The sequence below is a fragment of the Sciurus carolinensis genome, chromosome 18, assembly GCF_902686445.1.
Source record: "Sciurus carolinensis chromosome 18, mSciCar1.2, whole genome shotgun sequence".
Classification (NCBI taxonomy): Eukaryota; Metazoa; Chordata; class Mammalia; order Rodentia; family Sciuridae; genus Sciurus; species Sciurus carolinensis.
Window position 1 is genome coordinate 8270019 of NC_062230.1, and position 18475 is coordinate 8288493.

At 41.3% G+C, this 18475-nt stretch overlaps 1 protein-coding gene across 1 annotated transcript in view; it reads right to left on the reverse strand.

Moving 5' to 3' along the window:
* Positions 1-18475, reverse strand: part of Zscan21 (zinc finger and SCAN domain containing 21) — a 40335-nt gene that overhangs the window by 13606 nt on the left and 8254 nt on the right. The window contains exons 4-6 of the mRNA XM_047532859.1: positions 16551-16642; positions 16121-16247; positions 13174-13991 (exon numbers count right to left, since the gene is read on the reverse strand). Coding sequence (XP_047388815.1) covers positions 13174-13991; positions 16121-16247; positions 16551-16642 — 1037 coding nt within the window. The remainder of the gene's footprint in view (positions 1-13173; positions 13992-16120; positions 16248-16550; positions 16643-18475) is intronic.

Sequence of the window (18475 nt, forward strand, 5' to 3'; positions counted from 1 at the left end):
ACTTGTAGATGCCTAAAGTCCAGCTTTGGGAGTTATATAGCATAATTTCTACCACTTTCTGTTTGCATAGCACATTACTAGGTCAGAATCAAAGGGAAGAAAAATGAACTATCTCGTGATCATGCTGCAAGAGTATGTGGGAGATAATACATTTTTGGAAATAATGGACTACACACACATTTATCTTCATTACTTCAATCCCATGAAATATTATAATCCTGATAACACTTACCCTTGTGAAATATTAAAAATTTCCACTTTAAAGATCAGAAAAGTACCTTTTCCAATATCATACAACTAATAGGCGTGAGAGTCAAGATTCAAACTTGACTCTCTTTCTCTAAAGGTGTGCTTTTAAGTGCTATACTGATTCTAAGTTAAAGTGGGGAAAGAAGAGGTGGGATGTAAGAACGAAATCAATAGGGCAGAGGGAAAACCCAGGAAATCTGCACACATTTCATGAGTTACTCCTGTGTTGTTGCTTTGTCAGTGTTCTACCCAGTCACTTAGTCAAAGTTCTGTGTAGTAAAAAACCAGTAAGTGGATGTTCTGGAGCCTGATGAAACTCTTCTGATTTCAAATTGTCCTTTTCAGGGATCAGGTGTCCCAAAAACAAAGGTGCTTGGAATTACAAAATATTAATGCTGAAAGAGAACCCGAGGGCAATCTGGTTAAGCTCTTGTTCTCAGACCAAGGAACCAATTTCTAGAGAAGTCAGATTCAAGGCATGGTAGTGAACTAATTAGTAGCAGAACTAAGAATAGAATCCAAATCCTCTGATCCTGTGGCTTGCTGTGTCTCCATGAGCTGGGGACCAAACCCAAGTCATCATATGTGCTAGGCAAGTGCTCTACCACTGAGCTACCTCCCCAGTCCTCAAAAGACTTTTAAAAAATGTCATTAAAATTACATCAATGTTATCCATGGAAATCACACTGTACTAATATAAGCTAAGGTAGCCAGGAGCATAGGTTTGTGCCTGTAATTCCAGTGACTTGGGAGGTTGAGGCAAGATCACAAGTTTAAGGCAAGTCTCAGCAACTTAGCAAGACCCTTAGCAACTTAGCGAGACTGTCTCAAAATAAAAAACAAGCTGGGCATGGTGGCGCATGCCTGTAGTCCCAGTGGCTCTAGAGGCTGAGACAGGAGGATCCCAAGTTCAAAGCCAGCCTTAGCAAGAGTGAGGCACTAAGCAACTCAGCGAGACCATTTCTAAATAAAATGCAAAACAGGGCTGGGGATGCAGCTCAGTGGTAAAGTGCCCCTGAGTTCAATCCCTGTTACCCATCCCCCAAAATAAATAAAATAAAATAAAAATACAAAATAAAAAGCACTGAGGATGTGCCTCAGTGGTAAAGCACACCTTTGTTCAATCCCCAGTACAAAAAAAAAGTTAATTTAGGATGATCCATTGTTTCCTCCCATTACTATAACCACAACCACATGACAAAACCCCAAAAGAGTAGACAAAGGAAAAGTTAGTCAGTGTGACTTATGGCTCACTGTAATGTGTCACATGCATTTCCTCTTCAGAATGGTTTTGACTTCCAATGAGCTCGTTCAATAATTATTAAGAACCTATAGGATTACAGAAACTAATGAAGTATTCTCTCAAAAGAAAAGAAAAGAAAAGAACCTACAATATCCAGGCATTGTGTTAAGACACAAAAAACTTAAAATGAAAAATAAATAGTTCTTGGCAGATATGTAAACAAATAATTACAGATATGGGCAATGTTGATAGAGAAGGACCCAATAGATGTAGACTGAACGAATGTCATTGCAAATACAGTCCAAGCTCTTATGTCCTCATCCTCCTATGCTGGCCTGGACTTCTGTTTTCTGTGGCCAAGTGCTTACTCTTCTAGAGAATAATTTCCATCTTTTGGAGATTTATAATTGCTGAAAGTTCTTCAAACTAGAGCAAAAATCTGCTTCCATATAATTGCAACTCACTGATCCTAGTCCTTTTATCTCACAAAATACCTCTAGTTGCTGTTCTTGTCAGCTCTTAGAAATGTTGGAAAAGTGATCACATGTGATTGTCCTAAAAATCGCCTAGAGGTAGCAGTTTTATGATCAGGTCCGGGAGCTGCTTCTGAGTCTTGGAGTAAAAATGTAAAATGTGGTGCCTGGGACCCAAACTCCCTTAGATGACTTCTGGATTGTCCCACTTCACTTGCGGTACGTTGCTCCAATTCTGTTGTCTTGGGAGATTATTGTGTCTTAACAAAAGAAGACAGATTTCTGTGCCCTTTGTAGCAGAAACCCAAAAGGGGGAAAGCCACCAGTGTTTACTGCTGTCCCTGGCTCTCTCCCTCCTTTTTCAGCAAGACAGTCTGTTTCTCTCTAACATCGTTCTTTTCTCAGTCTTCCTGGTTTCTATCTTCCGCATTTATTTTTGCTGCCATCAGCATGCTTTCCCAGTAGGGGGCAATCAAAACTTGATTTCTCTTAGAGTACTTGCTGGGTAAGCTTCTGGCCTATTATAACTCTGGACATTTCCCTATTTTCTTCCTGGAAAGAGTTCACAGGTACAGCATGCTAGAACGCTGCAAAGATTGACCAAAGAAAATGGAAAGAGAATAAAACTGGTTGGTGTGGGTAGACAACTATAAAAGAAAAAAAAAATTATTGAGTCCTTGTTGGAGCACGGCAAGGAACACATAATTTGGGGACTGATACTGATAGGGACCACTGAAATGGGATTTTGCAGTGGGGGCAGAGATTGGGCCTCCTCCAAATACAGCACTGGCAAGTGGAAATTTATAGACAAGCGTCAGATAATGGGGTGGGGGTGGGGGTCAGTGGATGGAAAATTACTAAGAATAAACATCAGGAGCAAGAGGGATTCTGGCTAAAGCAACCTAACAAAATTATGGACAAAGACAGGTCAGGCTATCAGACATCACCTGGGGCATGGTGGAGGATGAGGAACCCAATCAGGTATCAAGGTGATCAGATGTGTAGGATAGGGGTGTTACAGCTAAACTGACTTAGCAGGGTTTATTGCTAAAACAGAATTTTACAAGAAGATTTGGTAAACTGACTAAAGTTTGGTCAAGTAAAGAATCTGCCACAACCCCTTACCTCAGAGCCAGAGTTCTCTTGCCAATGAACCTTGGAAGATCTGGGTGTGCAATCTGATGATTTGAAAAATGGGCACAGTGATACCTACTCCCCAGATTTAAAGCATTTGGAGAAAGATTAATTATAGCATGCATGTGAGCGTTAGCTAGCTTGGTGAAGAAAATAACCCTCACAAATTAGTAAGAGGTTTTTAATCCTTAAAACTCTTTGCTATGATCTTATTTCTTTCTTTCTTTTTTTTTTTGGATGCTGGGGATCGAACCCAGGGCCTTGTGTTTACAAAGCAAGCACTCTACCAACTGAGCTATTTCCCCAGCCCCTATGATCTTATTTCTAATCTTCTGTTTTTTGTTTTGCTTTGGTGCTGGGGATTGAAGTCAGGGTCTCACACATGAGCTCTACCACTGAGCTACCCACCCAGCCCAATCTCCTTTCTGTTTTTAATGTCTGTCTACCAGGGATGGATGTGGCCCCATCTACTGCAATCCTCCCTCTGTTCTGCCTTCTCTGGGCAGGGCCGCCTTCCTCCTCCTGAAGAAGGAAAGGCAATGTAATGTATCCTGCCAAGACCTTATCCTTCTGTAATAGCAGGTTGCTGGTTTGTTCTCTCATTTGCGCAAGAACCCAGAAAAGATTTGCAAAACCTGAGTGAAAGCGGATCACAAAGGGTACCTGGTACAGGCCTCCTCATGCAAATTCCCTTCCTTCTCAGGACCTGTGAGTGGCCCCAGACATATTTGAACATCTGAATTGTTGAATGCAGCTCCAAATGCCTGTGTGCTTAACCATTATGCAAGGATGCTCCATAAATATAATTTTGGGTCATGTTAATGATAGATGAAAATGGGAGCATCATTGAATTCACAGAGGAGGACAAAAGACAGTGAAGTAGTGAAAGGAACCTAGTTGCTGGAACCAGATAAACTTGGCATTCATTCATTTATTTATTTATTTTACCTGGGATTGAATCCACGGGTGTTTTACTACTTAGCTACATTTCCAACCCTTTTAATGTTATATTTTGAGACACAGTCTTGCTAAATTGCTGAGGCTGGCCTCTAATTTGGGACCCTCCTGACTCAGCCTCTCAAGTCACTGGGGTTACAGGTATGTACCACCATGCGGGATCTATCTTAGCCTTTCTGGAATCCATCTGTCATTGTGTAAAGTGTGATGCGCGACTTGAGTGTTACAGATATTATTAAGATTGTAATGGAATAAAAGAAACTCTGATCATGGCTACCAAGTGAACCATGAATATTTGGTGAATTAATGACAATGAAAGATGTAGCTTGTGAATTTATTATTATTCAATAAATTGGGACATTGTGGAAAGACACAAACACATGTGGTCTATGTTAAGAGCTTAGCTCTTTGACAAAAGTCAAGCCAAAGATATTTTTGTGTGTGTCTGTGTGGTACTGGGGATGGAACCCAGGGCCTCACACCTGCTAGGTAAGGACTGAGCTACATCTATAGCTCTTTTCATTTTATTTTGAGATGGACAAGTTGTATATTCTTTGGACTTGTGATTTCTCTGCCTCAACCTCCCAAGCACCTGGGACTACAGGCATGCACAGTTTTTTAAAAATTTGCTTTTGTCCTTTAAAACCACAGGTTTATGCTTATTTAGACATAGAGTAGGTGTCCAGGAGTGAGGTGGAGCCTGGAGTAACTAAAGAGGGAGGTCACGTGCCTCGCATTCAGCAGGGCAGGCTGGTTGGGTCAGACCAACCAGTAGGAAGGCACATTCGGATAGCCTAAGGTTCTTGTAAGAATATTGAGGGGGCATCCACTGAGAAGGGGTAAGGTGAGGCTGTGGAAGGCATGAGAGTTTAGGGAGCAGGAAAATCTCAGAATGTCAAGGGGCACTGAACATGGGAATATGAAGAGAGACTAGGATTAACCAAGGGCAAGTGTTAAGAACGAAGATGGCCTAAAATTGTATGAGGCCCTGTCTGCGTATTTTCTTCCTGCAGCTCAGGAACAGGCCCAGGAATGGAGGAAGTAGAGGAAGCCACCAGGGTTTCCACTAGACAGGCCAAGTGAGAAAGGAGGAGAGGTCTGGAGAGGTTAACCCTGATCTTATGACTCAGTGGCTCTTGGGTGCAGTCAGGTAGTGTGAGGCTCGGGTCCTTTCCACGCCCAGTCTAGACTCTCTCACAGGGGCCCCTCATCATCAGCAGATTTGGAAGGTTCTGTCCTAAGGAGTCACAGATAGACCAGCCAAATAGAATATGACCCTGCTACCTCAAGAACAGGCAGTTTTCAGAGTTTTGAAGGTATGATACTGTAATAATAATAATAATAATAATAACTTGACCTTTGTATCTAGTCCATGGCACACAGTTCCTAAAACCTCTGGACTCGCTGGAGTGCTGGTTTTTTGTTTTTGTTTTTGTACTGGGGATTGAACCCAGGGGATTTAACCACTGAGCCACATCGCCAGTCCATTTTATTTTTTATTTTGAAACTGGGCCTCACTAAGTTGCTTAGGACCTTACTAAATTGCTGAGACTGTCTTCGAATTTGCAACCCTCCTGGCTTGGCTCCTGAGTTATTGGGATTACAGGCATGTGCCACCATGCCCTGACAAGTTGTGTTCCTTCTATGTTGATGAGATGACTGGTGATTGGGTGCCCTTAGCTTCAGGATAGGTGTTGATTGCTGGAGAGACCAGAGGACGGTTAGAAGGTTGGAACTTGAAGCCCCTGAGCAGACTCCCTGATTGCTGGGAACAGGGGCTGGAGATTGAGTTGATCACCAATGACTAAAAATGTAACCATTCATGCCTACATAATGAAAACTCCATAAAACCCCTAAACCCCAGGGTTGTGGAGCTTCCTGGTTAACAGTGAAGTGTTAGGAAGGTGATCTGCCCAGAGGAGGTATGGAAGCTCCATGCATTCCCATGCCCACTTCAGACCATGCCCTCTGGCTGTTCGCTTGTTGGTAGGACGTCCAGTTGGAATCGAGTTGAGATAACTGGTGTGGGGAAGACCCCCAATTTGGTGTCAGTAATGTTACGAGTAGAGCCGTTCAGATGATGCTTTGGCCACCATGGATCCTGCCCAGCATCCCCCCAGCTCACTTTTCACCCAGGTCATCCTAGTGACCAGTTTTGCGGGTGCACCCAGTAGCACTTGCTCCCTGGCCTCTCTGTGGTGTGCAAACCTGGAGTAGGAAGTAACCACTCCATGCATGGAGCAACTTTTGAATAAATGCTTCCTCCTTCAGTTCCCAGAGCAGCCAATCCTGTCATGGGGATATTGGGTCCCAGTCGTCCCCAAATGACCAAACTCAATAATGTGTTGGATTTCTTCCCAGTAACTTCCTGTTCTCTGGAATCATTTCTTAAATTAATTCATCTGTGCACCAGTCCTTACCTCAGGCTCTGCTTTCCGAGGACCCAGGCTCAAGGATTGCACAAGATAGGGTGAAGTTCCTTTGACCTGTTTATTCCACCACAGCCCTGAAAGCAAGCAGGGGAGGAGTGACCATTCTGCTTTCAAGGAAACTGAGACAGAAGAAATCAGAGCAGCATCACCTCTGTTCAGGGTTACTAAATCTAGTGAATTACTTAAATAAAGACAATGTAAAAAACTAAAATTGAATTTTGTGTGAGAATTTTGTTTGTTCCAGTTTTTAACTTTCAAGTTTTATTTTTTTCTTTACCCCAAATTTGTGTACTTGTTTTTGGTACCAGGGATGGAATTCAGGGGCACTTAACCACTGAGTCACATCCCAGCCCTTTTTGTGTATTTTATTTAGACAGGGTCTTGCTGAGTTGCTTAGGGTCTTGCTAAGATGCTGAGAGTAGCTTTGAACCTGCAATCCTCCTGCCTCAGCCTCCCTCACCCTTGGGATTACAGGCGTGCGCCACCATGCCCGGCAAATTTGTGCACTTATGATGACTAAGTGGATCTGAAAAACAAACCAAGTATTGCCACCTAGAGATGATAATTTATTTTTTTACGATGACCCAGAACAGAAACAACAGTGAATATTACAAATCCCCAGTCTCCTTTCCCAACTTCACTACCCTAGCATTTGTCAGACACCACTGGCCTCCTAAAATGGACCACTGACTATAAATTTTTGCTGTCATGTCTCTTATAATTGAAACTTTATTTTCAAGGTTTCAAACTATTTTAGTGAAGGAGTTCCCCAGCTCTTAAAAAACATACCACTTTTCCTCTAAGATGCCATTATTTAGTGAAAGACGCCTTTCTGGAAACGTTAATGAGGATTGTAAACAAAGTCAATTTTTAAATCATTTATTGAACATCGACTAAGCACCTGGACTTTCCAGAGACTGTTAAAATGAAAAACCCAGTTTTGAACAGCAATAACTTAATTCTGTGGGTATACAAAGACAAGTTTCTTCTTTTGGTCTAAATTTATTCTAAAAGAAGTCGGGAACTGACAGGACAGGACAAGTTGTTTTATCTAGTCTACAAATAAACAATGCCTGAGTTAGCTCTATATATAGATTTAGCCTTATGTTGACCTGGTTGTAATAATCTATATTTAACTAAAAGTTAATAAAAATACATATGCTTATTTTAAAATAATTACTGATCTTGCTTGCATAACCCACCCCTTGCCACTACACTCATACTTTTAGGATTTTCCTGCATAATCAAAACCTGCTTCCTCCCGCCCCCCGCCCCCCTATATGTTTCCAAATAAGACCCCCTGCTACCAGCAGAAGCACCTCTACGTCTAACATGCTTTGTCCTTGCTAGGGCAGACTAGAAACTTCAGGCAGCAGCTGAATGCTGTTACCCAGGTGAGGCGAGAAGGCAGGCAAGGGAGCAGGAGCCTCGGCACATTCCCAGGTTTCTCTCTCCCTTTTCCACTCTCCCACTCTCCTTCCTAACATACCTGACTTTTTCAGGAGACTGCATGATTTTGAGTGACTACAGGTGCCTGGTCCTTTCCCTGGACCAAAGGAACTTGAAATCCAAATCTGAAACTGGAATGAAATCCAAGTGTCAGCGATGCCTCTTTCAATCACACACAGATCTCATTCTTTGCATCTCTAAGCAACTAGCCACACTGCTTACTGAATGCTTGTTAAAGGGAAAACATTTCATTCAAAGACCAATTAACTTTGCTGATTACTATGTAATCTGAAGTGAGTCATGATTCTTTTAGTAAATGGAGACATGAACATCTCCAAGATTAAAAATAACTATTAAAATCACAGCAAACCATGGTTTAGAAGTTACCTAAAATCTACTCTCTTCTTTCTACTGTTTAGGATAACAAAGAAAAGCACGAGATTGGTGGTGGTGTTTTCTAGAAAATAGAACCAGACGGTATGAAGCCAAGTTCTCAGGTTAGTACATTTTATATAACAGGATGCCAAAAGTACTTCCCAAACTTTTGTTTGACCTGCAGAACTGGAGATGGCTTACCTCCCTTTAACTCCAACTTTGTTTTACAAAGTTTTGAAAAGCAAAACAGATAAATTTTTTTGGATATAATAAAAAATTAATCTGAATAGCAAAATAAGTAACAGCTTTTAAAAGTAGAGTGTCTACTTTAAAGATGAAAACTAAATCTATGTTAGGAAAACTTCTCAAAAAGTAATGCTTTGTATTAAATTCTCCAGTAGTAGTTGAAATAAACATCTACCCTAACGTTTATGATAGAATGATCTATTTATCCACTTTAAATTAGCTTTTCTGATTGTTTCACTTGATCTGCAGTGATTTAGTTTACCTAACAGGGAACCCCAGCACCCTCAAATATTTCTGAGAAGTTACTCAGAGTGGGATGCACAAAAATAGGTCTCCTGGGGCAACTATTGCTGTCACTGTTGGGCTATATTTCAATGCTGTTACTCCAATTCAGTCTTTCATGAGGATGTCAGGATGGGCTGGTTTAGTTGGCTTTGGATAAATGGACCAGCATGCCTACCTGGAATAAAGGTGACCAACTCTAGGATCAAAAAACAAAACAGAACACTCACAGATATGAATCTTCACAACCCTCTCTCCTAACAGTCACACCAGGGAAGAGTGGGGGCAGGGAAGGTACACAGGAGCACAGACCAAGGGAATCTTGCAAAATGCTTCCTGAGCCTCATCAGACAAGCCACCTGTACTGCCACACTGGATGAGTTTGTGCCTATTTCCCAGCAACTGCCCATCTCAGCGTTTCCACATCCCGAATTTTCTAAGCATAAAGACTTAAGAGCTAGTGGGGAAGCAGAATTGTGGTTTCTTAGAATCTGGTCAGATTATCAGTCCCACCGACCACTGCAGTATGTCTTGCTCTCAATTCATGGATTCAATTCCTCCCCCAACAAGCTCAAGTCCATCCACTCCCTCTAATTGCAACAGTGACCTGGCAGCTCAGGGCTCAGCTTCCCAGTTTTGAAGAGAAAACTCTTGAAAAGTTACAGATGTTTAGAGTAGTTGTTTCCTTTTAGTTCCCTATTAGCCTGTCTCTCCTCATGATTTACTGATCTCTCAAGTCAATAAGCATCAAACTATGAAGGTCTTTTCCCCTTCGTTCTCCCACTCCTCAGTTCTGGAAACAGACTTTTGTCCATAACATGGATCTCTTCACCATTCACTCCAAAACTTCACTCTTTTGGAGTGATGTGCTCTGTCAAATTAAAATAAAATACATCATCTGTTTACAAGGGAATGTACAGAACAACAGGGGTCCAGGTACAAAACACACAGCAACATTATGGCCATACAAAATGTATAGAAGTACCCAACATTAACAATTTCTGTAAGCTGTACATTTTGCTATTTCTTTAGCATTTCCCCACATTTTTTCTTCTGTGGATCCTGTGGAGTTAAGAATGAGCTCCTTCTGCAGTGTTTCTGAACTGTATCACATGATTGGGACATACGGAGGGAATTCATTTTCTGTTCAAAGCAATGAGTGCTATACATGAACATCTTCCTCACATAAAATGTTAATAAAGTTTATTTACAGTGTAAGCTTTCTGATGCTAAGGTTCCTCTCTGGAATAAATTCTCTGATGTATATGTGAATTATCCCATGTATCAAACATGTCACTCTCTCCACACAAAGTTTCATCTTTATGATTTAATATTAAGTGCCTTAAATACCAAGATGTCTCACATATCTATATTTTCAAGTTTAGCCTTGCCTGCCAGGCTGGAGTACAAATACCCACAACCTGAACAATTTTACTTCTCTTCCTGGCAAGGTTAAGGTGTTATTCTTTAAAACTTCAAAAAAACTCCATTAGGTCAACTAGCATGCTAATGGTCAGCTATAGGGTGCTTCAACTGTTAACGGACTTCAGCCAGTCAGGAACTTTTGAATGTCTATCCCAAGCACTAATTAGATGTTGCCAGAGTTTGTGACCATGGCCCAATGACACTCTGCACTGAGCATCTGCTAAATGAATGCAAAGCAAATGGTTTTAATAACCAGCTGTAACCTATTCTCGGGAAACACATCTTCAAATTGCTGCCTCCAAGAGTGCATCTGCCAAACAACTGAAGCAACCCCAGTAGCTATCCAACAGTCAGCAGAACATCCTGATAAAATGGGAGCCAAATGAAGTGGCACAGGTCATATTTAAATTTCACTTAAAAATGAAGCCCCAAAATGATTGCTGAATTTTGCCAACCAAGCAGTAGGGGAAGCAGGGGAGAAGCCAATGTGAAACTGACCAAAAGTCCTTCCCCTCTTCAGAACAAAGGCAGAGTTTGAAATGGGTGCCTGGAATTCTGCACTTTGCTTTGCTTTCAGTTTTTAGGAGACAAAAGTCCTCTCAAAAGCACCAGCAATTTTCTAGGCAACCATCATTGTGACTCATTCTTTGAGAAAAAATATTAAAGCATTTCTACTTTCACTTCACTACAGAAAGTGAATTAGAGATACTCTTCTGGAATATCTTGTTTTTAAGCTGGATGGATAGGAATATTCTGGTAATTTGCTGACTTATTTTATGTGGTCTCCCCAGACAACACTGAAGCTGCTGCTTAGAAGCTACAGAGAAGCTGCGATTAGTCCAAGTAATAAAGCCAAAGAGAGACCAAAGAATGACTGCTGTGCAGAATTCTAGTTTGGTCTGGAGCTGAGCCCATACAGGCCTCCACCTCACTGGCACCACCATGCTGTCTCACAGACTTTTGCTGCTGGTCAGCAAATGACTGAAAGATGCTAGTTTTAGTTGTTTCTCGAGGGAACATCTCAAACTGAAGTGGGGTTTTCCTGTTATAGGGTGTTCATGCTGATGGTCTTCGGGTTTGCTTTTAGCCTACGTTTCTAGTTTTCTGCAGGGCTATCCATGGCCATCTGAATGCTCTCACTGCACAACAGAGCCATCTCTAACCACACCCTGATACCTTCAGAGTCCAAGATACTTGGGTCCCCTGTGTGTGTGAAACAGTCTCCATCAGCAGCTTCTAGGGAGCCACCTGCACTGAACTGCACAGATGGAGATTACAGTTTCATAACCTCATTTCAGTCTTTAGTGACGAGTAACAGAAAAGACACCGTGCACTATGACTACGATATAATAAACCATCTTAGTATATTGGCGAACTGCTCGGAGCAATAAACTACCTTTCATAATTGCCAGCTAATCATGGCAAGTTCTTTTGCAAAGTTTCTGGAAAAGTGTGGGAAAAAATGCTCCCTATAAGATTTCTTTTTCTGAAAAGTAACCACATCTTCTGAACTATAATATCTTAAGTTACAAATGATTCAGAAAGTGCCCAAATCATCACTGTTCAGCAGCTGACTGAAGAGAATTCTGGCTAAGATCTTTGCCATGGAAAGATGTCAAAAAATGACCCTAGTCAAGTGTTCACATTTTCCTTCCTTAAGATGATGACAATGTAGTCATTTCTGACATTCCTTCCTTCACCAGTTCATGTTTAGAAAGAGTCAATGCAGGCAGCTAATCAGTGCCTTCATTTATGTTTAGGACAAAAATAGCATTGACCTTAGAGGTTTTAGCATGCCTGGTGGCTCTGAAGGTCCTCTGTAAAAGTTGGGCCATGCTACCATATTTCAGGAACTCATGATTCACAGGGCTTCATCACAAATGCGAAAGTCCTGTTAGAAGTCAGATGTAAGATAGAAGGAGTGCCTCTTTATGGGCTTAGGACTAGGTACGGTGTCGTGCTGTCAGGAACATAAATATATCCTTTGACAACTGAAGCATCTTTTTTGGGGGATGAAAAAAAATTCCATATATGAAACAATGAAGGCTTAAAAGACAGTATACAATCAAGTGCTAACTTGTGGAGAAATGCATTTAGGAGTGCTAGAGTGCTTTAGGGACTTCAGAGAAGTGTTCTGAATTGTTGCTGTTTCAGGAGAATTGATCTCAGTGATGAGGATAGAACCATCTACATTTGTTGCAGTCCTTTGGAACTGTAGACTGGTGCACGTACCCTCTCTTTCGGGAAGAGATAGAAATCTTTGGTTTGATACTGATCAGCACAGTCCTAGATTTCTATAGCTTTGGTAGGCTACCAGTGATCAGATATATAACTTATGGGATATATAACTAGCTTGAGCAGCATGTCCCAATGTAGTTTCTGTTTTTAACTGTCCCTCTTTTTTGAGAAATAAGCAAGACACTGGCCAGGTAGGGTTTGTTTGCAGCAAGTAGCTCCTTAATTTCAGAAGCTTGTTCACAAAGCCAATCTTGTTCTTTTAATCATACACTGTGGTTGCTGTGAGTCAAAGAGCTCCTTAAAGGTATCCTCATTACTGAAAAGCTTGACATTTTCCTGTGTGTGTGCTTTTATCTTATGTGGAAATATTGTATGGATTACCCATCTGACCAACTTTCCCTGCAGGGGCTGTGTGGAAGAATTACATGCCCACAGACAACACAAAGGCAGAACACTGCTGATGTAACTCTAAGGATCCTTAATCATGATTTTTAAAAAATCTGTTGAGGCTATTTTCTTTCTCCTCTGTGGGCACGTATCTCTGAAATAATGTTAGAAACAAAAGGGGGAAATGGCTTGATGACAAACTCTTGCTTTACACACAACTTTTGAGAAATGCTCCAAATGCATCCAAGGAAGCTGGGCTGTACTCCAAGGCTCGCTCTCTGGCATGGATTCTGTGATGCAGAGTGAGGGTCGAGCTCCGGGTAAAGGCCTTGCCACACTTAGTGCACTTGTAGGGCTTTTCGCGGGTGTGGATTCTCCGATGCAAAATAAGGTACGAGTTTCGGTTGAAAGCTTTCCCACACTCACTACATTCATAGGGTTTCTCTCCTGTGTGGATCCTCTGGTGCTTGGTGAGGTCTGAACTCTGGCTGAAGGCCTTCCCACACTCGTTACATTCATAGGGCTTCTCTCCAGAGTGAATGCGCTGGTGCAGAATGAGATTCGAGCTGTGACTGAAGGCCTTGCCGCACTCGTTACATTCATGAGGCTTCTCTCCGGTGTGGATTCGCTGATGCAGGACAAGGTTTGAGTTGAGACTGAAGGCTTTCCCACACTCATTACATTCATAGGGTTTCTCTCCAGTGTGGATGATTTTATGGCGGATAAGGCTTGAACTTCTTGTGAAGCATTTACCACATTCATCACATCTGTGAGACTTCGCTCCTGTCGGAACCTCCTCAGGGGTGTTAAAGTTTGAACTCAGACTGAAGCTTCTTCCCAACCCTTTTCCCTTCTCCCTCGGACCTCTCTCCCCCGCGGCAGGTTTTCTTTCCCGGGCTGTAGCTGGACCTGATTCTCTCTTCTCTTTTCCAGTTTTCTCCTCAGGGTTTCTCTGCTGCCTTTCTACTACTCTGCCCTGCTGTTCACGTTTCTCTCCAAACTCTTTCTGAAATCTTCCTGCTTTCTCCCCATGCGACACTGAGTCTTCGGTGACTTCAGCCTTTGAGGTTGACTCCTCGTTCTCACTCCTGGTTTCACAACCTGACACAATAAAGAGAAAATACAAATAGCACCTTTTCCTTTTGAATACATAGGTTAATCAAGTGACATTACTTTCCAGGAACCTTCTATATGCCTGAAAAATGACTGCATAGTATTAATAATCAAGGATAAAAAGAAAAAAAAAAAAAACAAGGGAAAAATTGGGGCAATAAGTAGAGCTGAAAAATGAGAGGGCAGGCAAGGAGTGGAAAGAAGAGGAAATAAGAAGAAATAACAGAGAGAATGAGAGAATGTGAAATAAACAGGCACAGTGGGGAATGGGCAGAGGGAAGAGAAACAGTTAAGGATGAGGTAAGGAACTAAAGGACTCTGGAGGTCATGATTCTACTATTTGATGAAGGAATACATATTTTAAAACTAATGTTTCATTTCCAGCAAATATCTGTATGTTTAAAAAAACAGAATACACAGGTCTTTCTAGAAAATATTAGCAGAAAGGAACATAATGAAAGAAAGAAAAGCAAATACTCCTCCAGTTCTGTTGGCATTTTCTCAACAAGGTGGTGGTTAACAGGCACAGTAACTCAGAAGCTGGCAGGTCACAGGGCTCTTCAGACATAGTGAACAGTCTCTCTATACCAGAGGAGCAGCACAGAGTTGGCTGTGCTCAAGTAACAGAGTTGAGTGAAGAGTAGTGGGGGCATTTGCTAGTAACAGAATTTAAAAGAATGTTCACCAACTGACAACTGAGAATAACTGAAAAGCAAATGAAGACAATTCTGAACAGCCACGAAGATGATACAAGACAACAAAATTTTTCAAATGTAGAGCTAAACCCTTTTAGTAATTAAGTGTAATAAAACACTGAAGTTTAATTTTTATTGTACATTTATACACTCTTTGTGTCATGTTGCTTTTAGGAGAAGACTGAAAACTGTTTAACAAATACACAAAATTTCTGTTTACATATGCCTGGGAAAACCCCCCAAATACCTCTATTCTATCTTTATTTGGCTTTAAGGGTCTATGTGACCATAACAGGCCCCTGAATGCAATGAGGGGGGAGCTAAATAATATTCAGCCTCTGACTTTAGTGATGAAATCACCATAAATACAGAACTAATTACAAGATCAGGAACTTGGTCTACCTTTTAACTTCCAAACCAACATCATTCACCGTCTGGCCAGTTCCCAGAATGTTCCTAAAATTTTGTTTTTGAAGTTATCAGAGCAAGTAACAACTCAGTTCTTGATCAGTTCTTTGGCTTAATTTCCATCTAGAATGAAGAGCAGGTACCTAGAAACTACAAAGTCCACATATACCTATGGTTTTAAACAAAACCTGAGTTTCTTTAGTAATGCTCTTTCTCTACATTCACCCTTTGCTCAATACTCCTGTCCTCCCAAGATAAAGTCTTGCTGTGAGCATCCCTATTATAGTACATATCTGAGGGCTCCTTGGTGGCACTGTCTCCCAGGGGTTAAGATGTAGCAGAGACCAATATATGAATGGTTGCCAACTGGATCACCTTGTCTTATCTGACCGATACCTGTTGAACTTCTTCATTCACTACACACTAGGACTCAGAGCTCTTTGTGGAACACCACCATTTATTTTGGAAACTGGGAACTTGATCCCCAGGGAGGTTCAGGTACAAGTTCATGGGATAATGTAAAGTTGTCTCTGAGCAACACTCTCACAGAACGAAAGAAGACAGAAGCCCATGGAAGGGTGTCTGGTAGGTTCAGGGACAGGGTGCCAGGACAATGGGCTGAGATTAGACTGATAATCAGTTACTTGGTCATTTCTACTAGGAAAAAGATAGTCTCCTGACAGAGGCACCTAAAGTGAGTCCCCCAGGGAATGGAACAGAATTCTCTCAAGTAAATGAGTGGTTGAAGAGGTGAGGCTCAGAGCTCAAGAGTTAATTTCTGATTTAAAAGAGCAAAAAATACCTAGAAGCAAAAAATCCACTGGGAATCAAGGAGTCACAGTACTATGCTTTTTAAGTTCAATGAGCACAAAGGTTCTTCCTGCCTGTTCTGAACAAAGATGGTCAGTAGCCTGAAAATCCTTGTGAACACTCAACTGAATACATCAGAGAGTTCCCACAACTAATAGAGAAGCAAAACAATCTTATCAGATAAGAATCCTGCATCAGTCTTACCCTGGGAAAACACGTTCCCATAATTCTCCTGCCTGCTGTCCCTATTGAGATTCCTCCGAGCCAGGTTCTGACATCCCCATTCCTCCAGGATGAGGGACACGGCCATGTCCTCGATCTTCACCATTGCCTGAAATAATAGGAGATTCCCCACACTCAGTTCCCCCAAAACTCAGGGACAGTCCCATTGCCCATACCTAGAGTCAGGGACAGAGTTGATTTCATCTCTACAGGATGCTGATGAAGAACATGGGAGCACAGCTTTGTGGACTTGAGGGGATTTGTGGCAGTAAGACACTAACAAAGAGGGATAGTGGGACTTTCTCTGTGGTAGGGCATCAAGAGTAATTGCCTGGGTGGAGACTGCAAGAGGAGTTCCAGGAGAAGGAAGCAGATATGGGGACTCAGGAGGGCAGAGGGGCCCACAGCTCACCTGGGAATCTGCCGTCAATAGTGCAGATGCCATCGCCTGGTCTCTGGGACTCCCCTCGTGATGAGGGGCAGGAACGTGAGTGGCAGGGAGAGCTGAGGGAGGAGAAAGGAGCTGTGAGTAAATCAGCTCTGCTATGAGCCTCCCTTGATGGCCTGAGGCGCTCTCACTTCTGCACTAGCATGTTCACTGTTCCATGTTTAACTACTGAGTAGAGAGCTCCAGAGAACATAAATGAGAGAAAGCAGGACCTGAGTTTCCTGAGACCTCTACTCTTAAGAGTCACAAGGAGTCATAAAAGTCTCCTTAAAATCACCTGGTCCAACACTTTCACTTTAAAAAGGGGGAAACTGAGGCCTGGAGAGGGTGAACTGACTTTTCTAATGTCACTCAGGAATGGGAGAACAAGGTCTAGAACCCAGGGAAGATCCTAGTCTTAGCTACAGAATGGGTAACATTCCAATCATGTTTCAAATCTGACTTACACTTTCCTCTAGCCCAAGAAGCAGCACCAGGATATTAGAATACCATTTGTGCTTACATTTGTGAAAAATGCAACACAGTTTTAAAATCTTTTGTAGTATATCTAAAAAAATAGAGTAAGATGGGAGTCTTCTTACCTCTAGGTAAGTTTTTGCCACTTTTGTCCCTCTACTTTTCTCTCATACTTGGCCATAATCAAGTTTTTTAAATAAAATATATACATGGTTCAAATGCTGATGAGACATTTATGAATGTACAGAGGTATGGGATAACACACATACTAAAAGACATCCATAATACATCATATGATCACATTAGCTGAAATGTATAAGAATCAGAAAAAAATTTAAATAATAAAATTAACATTAAGCTCCCGCCTTCCTCCCCTTGCCAAGTATTACTGAAAATGTTACTGGTAGACAGAAGATGGTACTGAGCTGCAAAGGTATTGATTAGAGAAATAACTTAAATTGAATTACTAAACCTTGTAATTATTTCTAATTATAAAAAAAATAAGAAGAGCTAAAGCAAAGTATACAAAAAAAAAAAATCAAGAATTTAGCACTGAAACCTTCTGAGAATAAAGAAACACTGAAAGAAGAACAGACAAAGGGGAAATTGAGAATAAATGTATGTCTCAAGTCTTTCAAGAATAATTTACTAAGTAACAACTCTATGAACTGGGTCTCTAAAACTGCTTCTCTGGCAACCTGAAGTGCCTCTGGCAATCTGGTGCTCAGACCAAATATTCTCTCTTGTTTCCTAAAGTCACCCTCTGTGACTTCTGCTTGTGGAGCGTGAAGACAAACCATGAGCCCTGGAAGTGGAGGAGTTCAGTATCAGTGCGTGGGTCTGTCTGGATTTCTCCAGCATGTGTCTGCTGACTGTCCTCCAGGAGGCATGGGAGAGGCAGAACACTTCCTTAAGCTCCATAATCTAATGTTTTCCACCCTGGATGTCATCACGAACACACCGACTGGTTAAGCAATGTGTCTTGATCCAACTTCTTGAACGACTATACTTTTAGCATTTCATTGATTTTTACTGATATTCTACACACCTACTTGATTATAAATTTGGATAAAGACATATTTCCCAAAGGAAAAAAATCAAATGAAACATTTTTTTTCAAATAAGATCCTCAACTGATATTTTTTCTCATTTCCATAGCTAAAAATTTTTTTCCTCTGTTTGAAATTTCCAAAAATAACAAAAAAGTCATGTCATATGGTATCTTTAAATATTTTAAATAAAATGAATTTTAAAAAAGATTGTTTCTTCTAAAGATAATTTAAGGCACAAGAGTGTTTCAAAATCCAGGCTGGAAATGTATCATCTGTTCCCAACATTTGACTGGAAATCTGCGTGAAAGAAATAGAAATCTGCCAGACATCTGGAAAGCTAACAATTCAATAAATAATGTTATGTCTGTCCAGTTCATTATG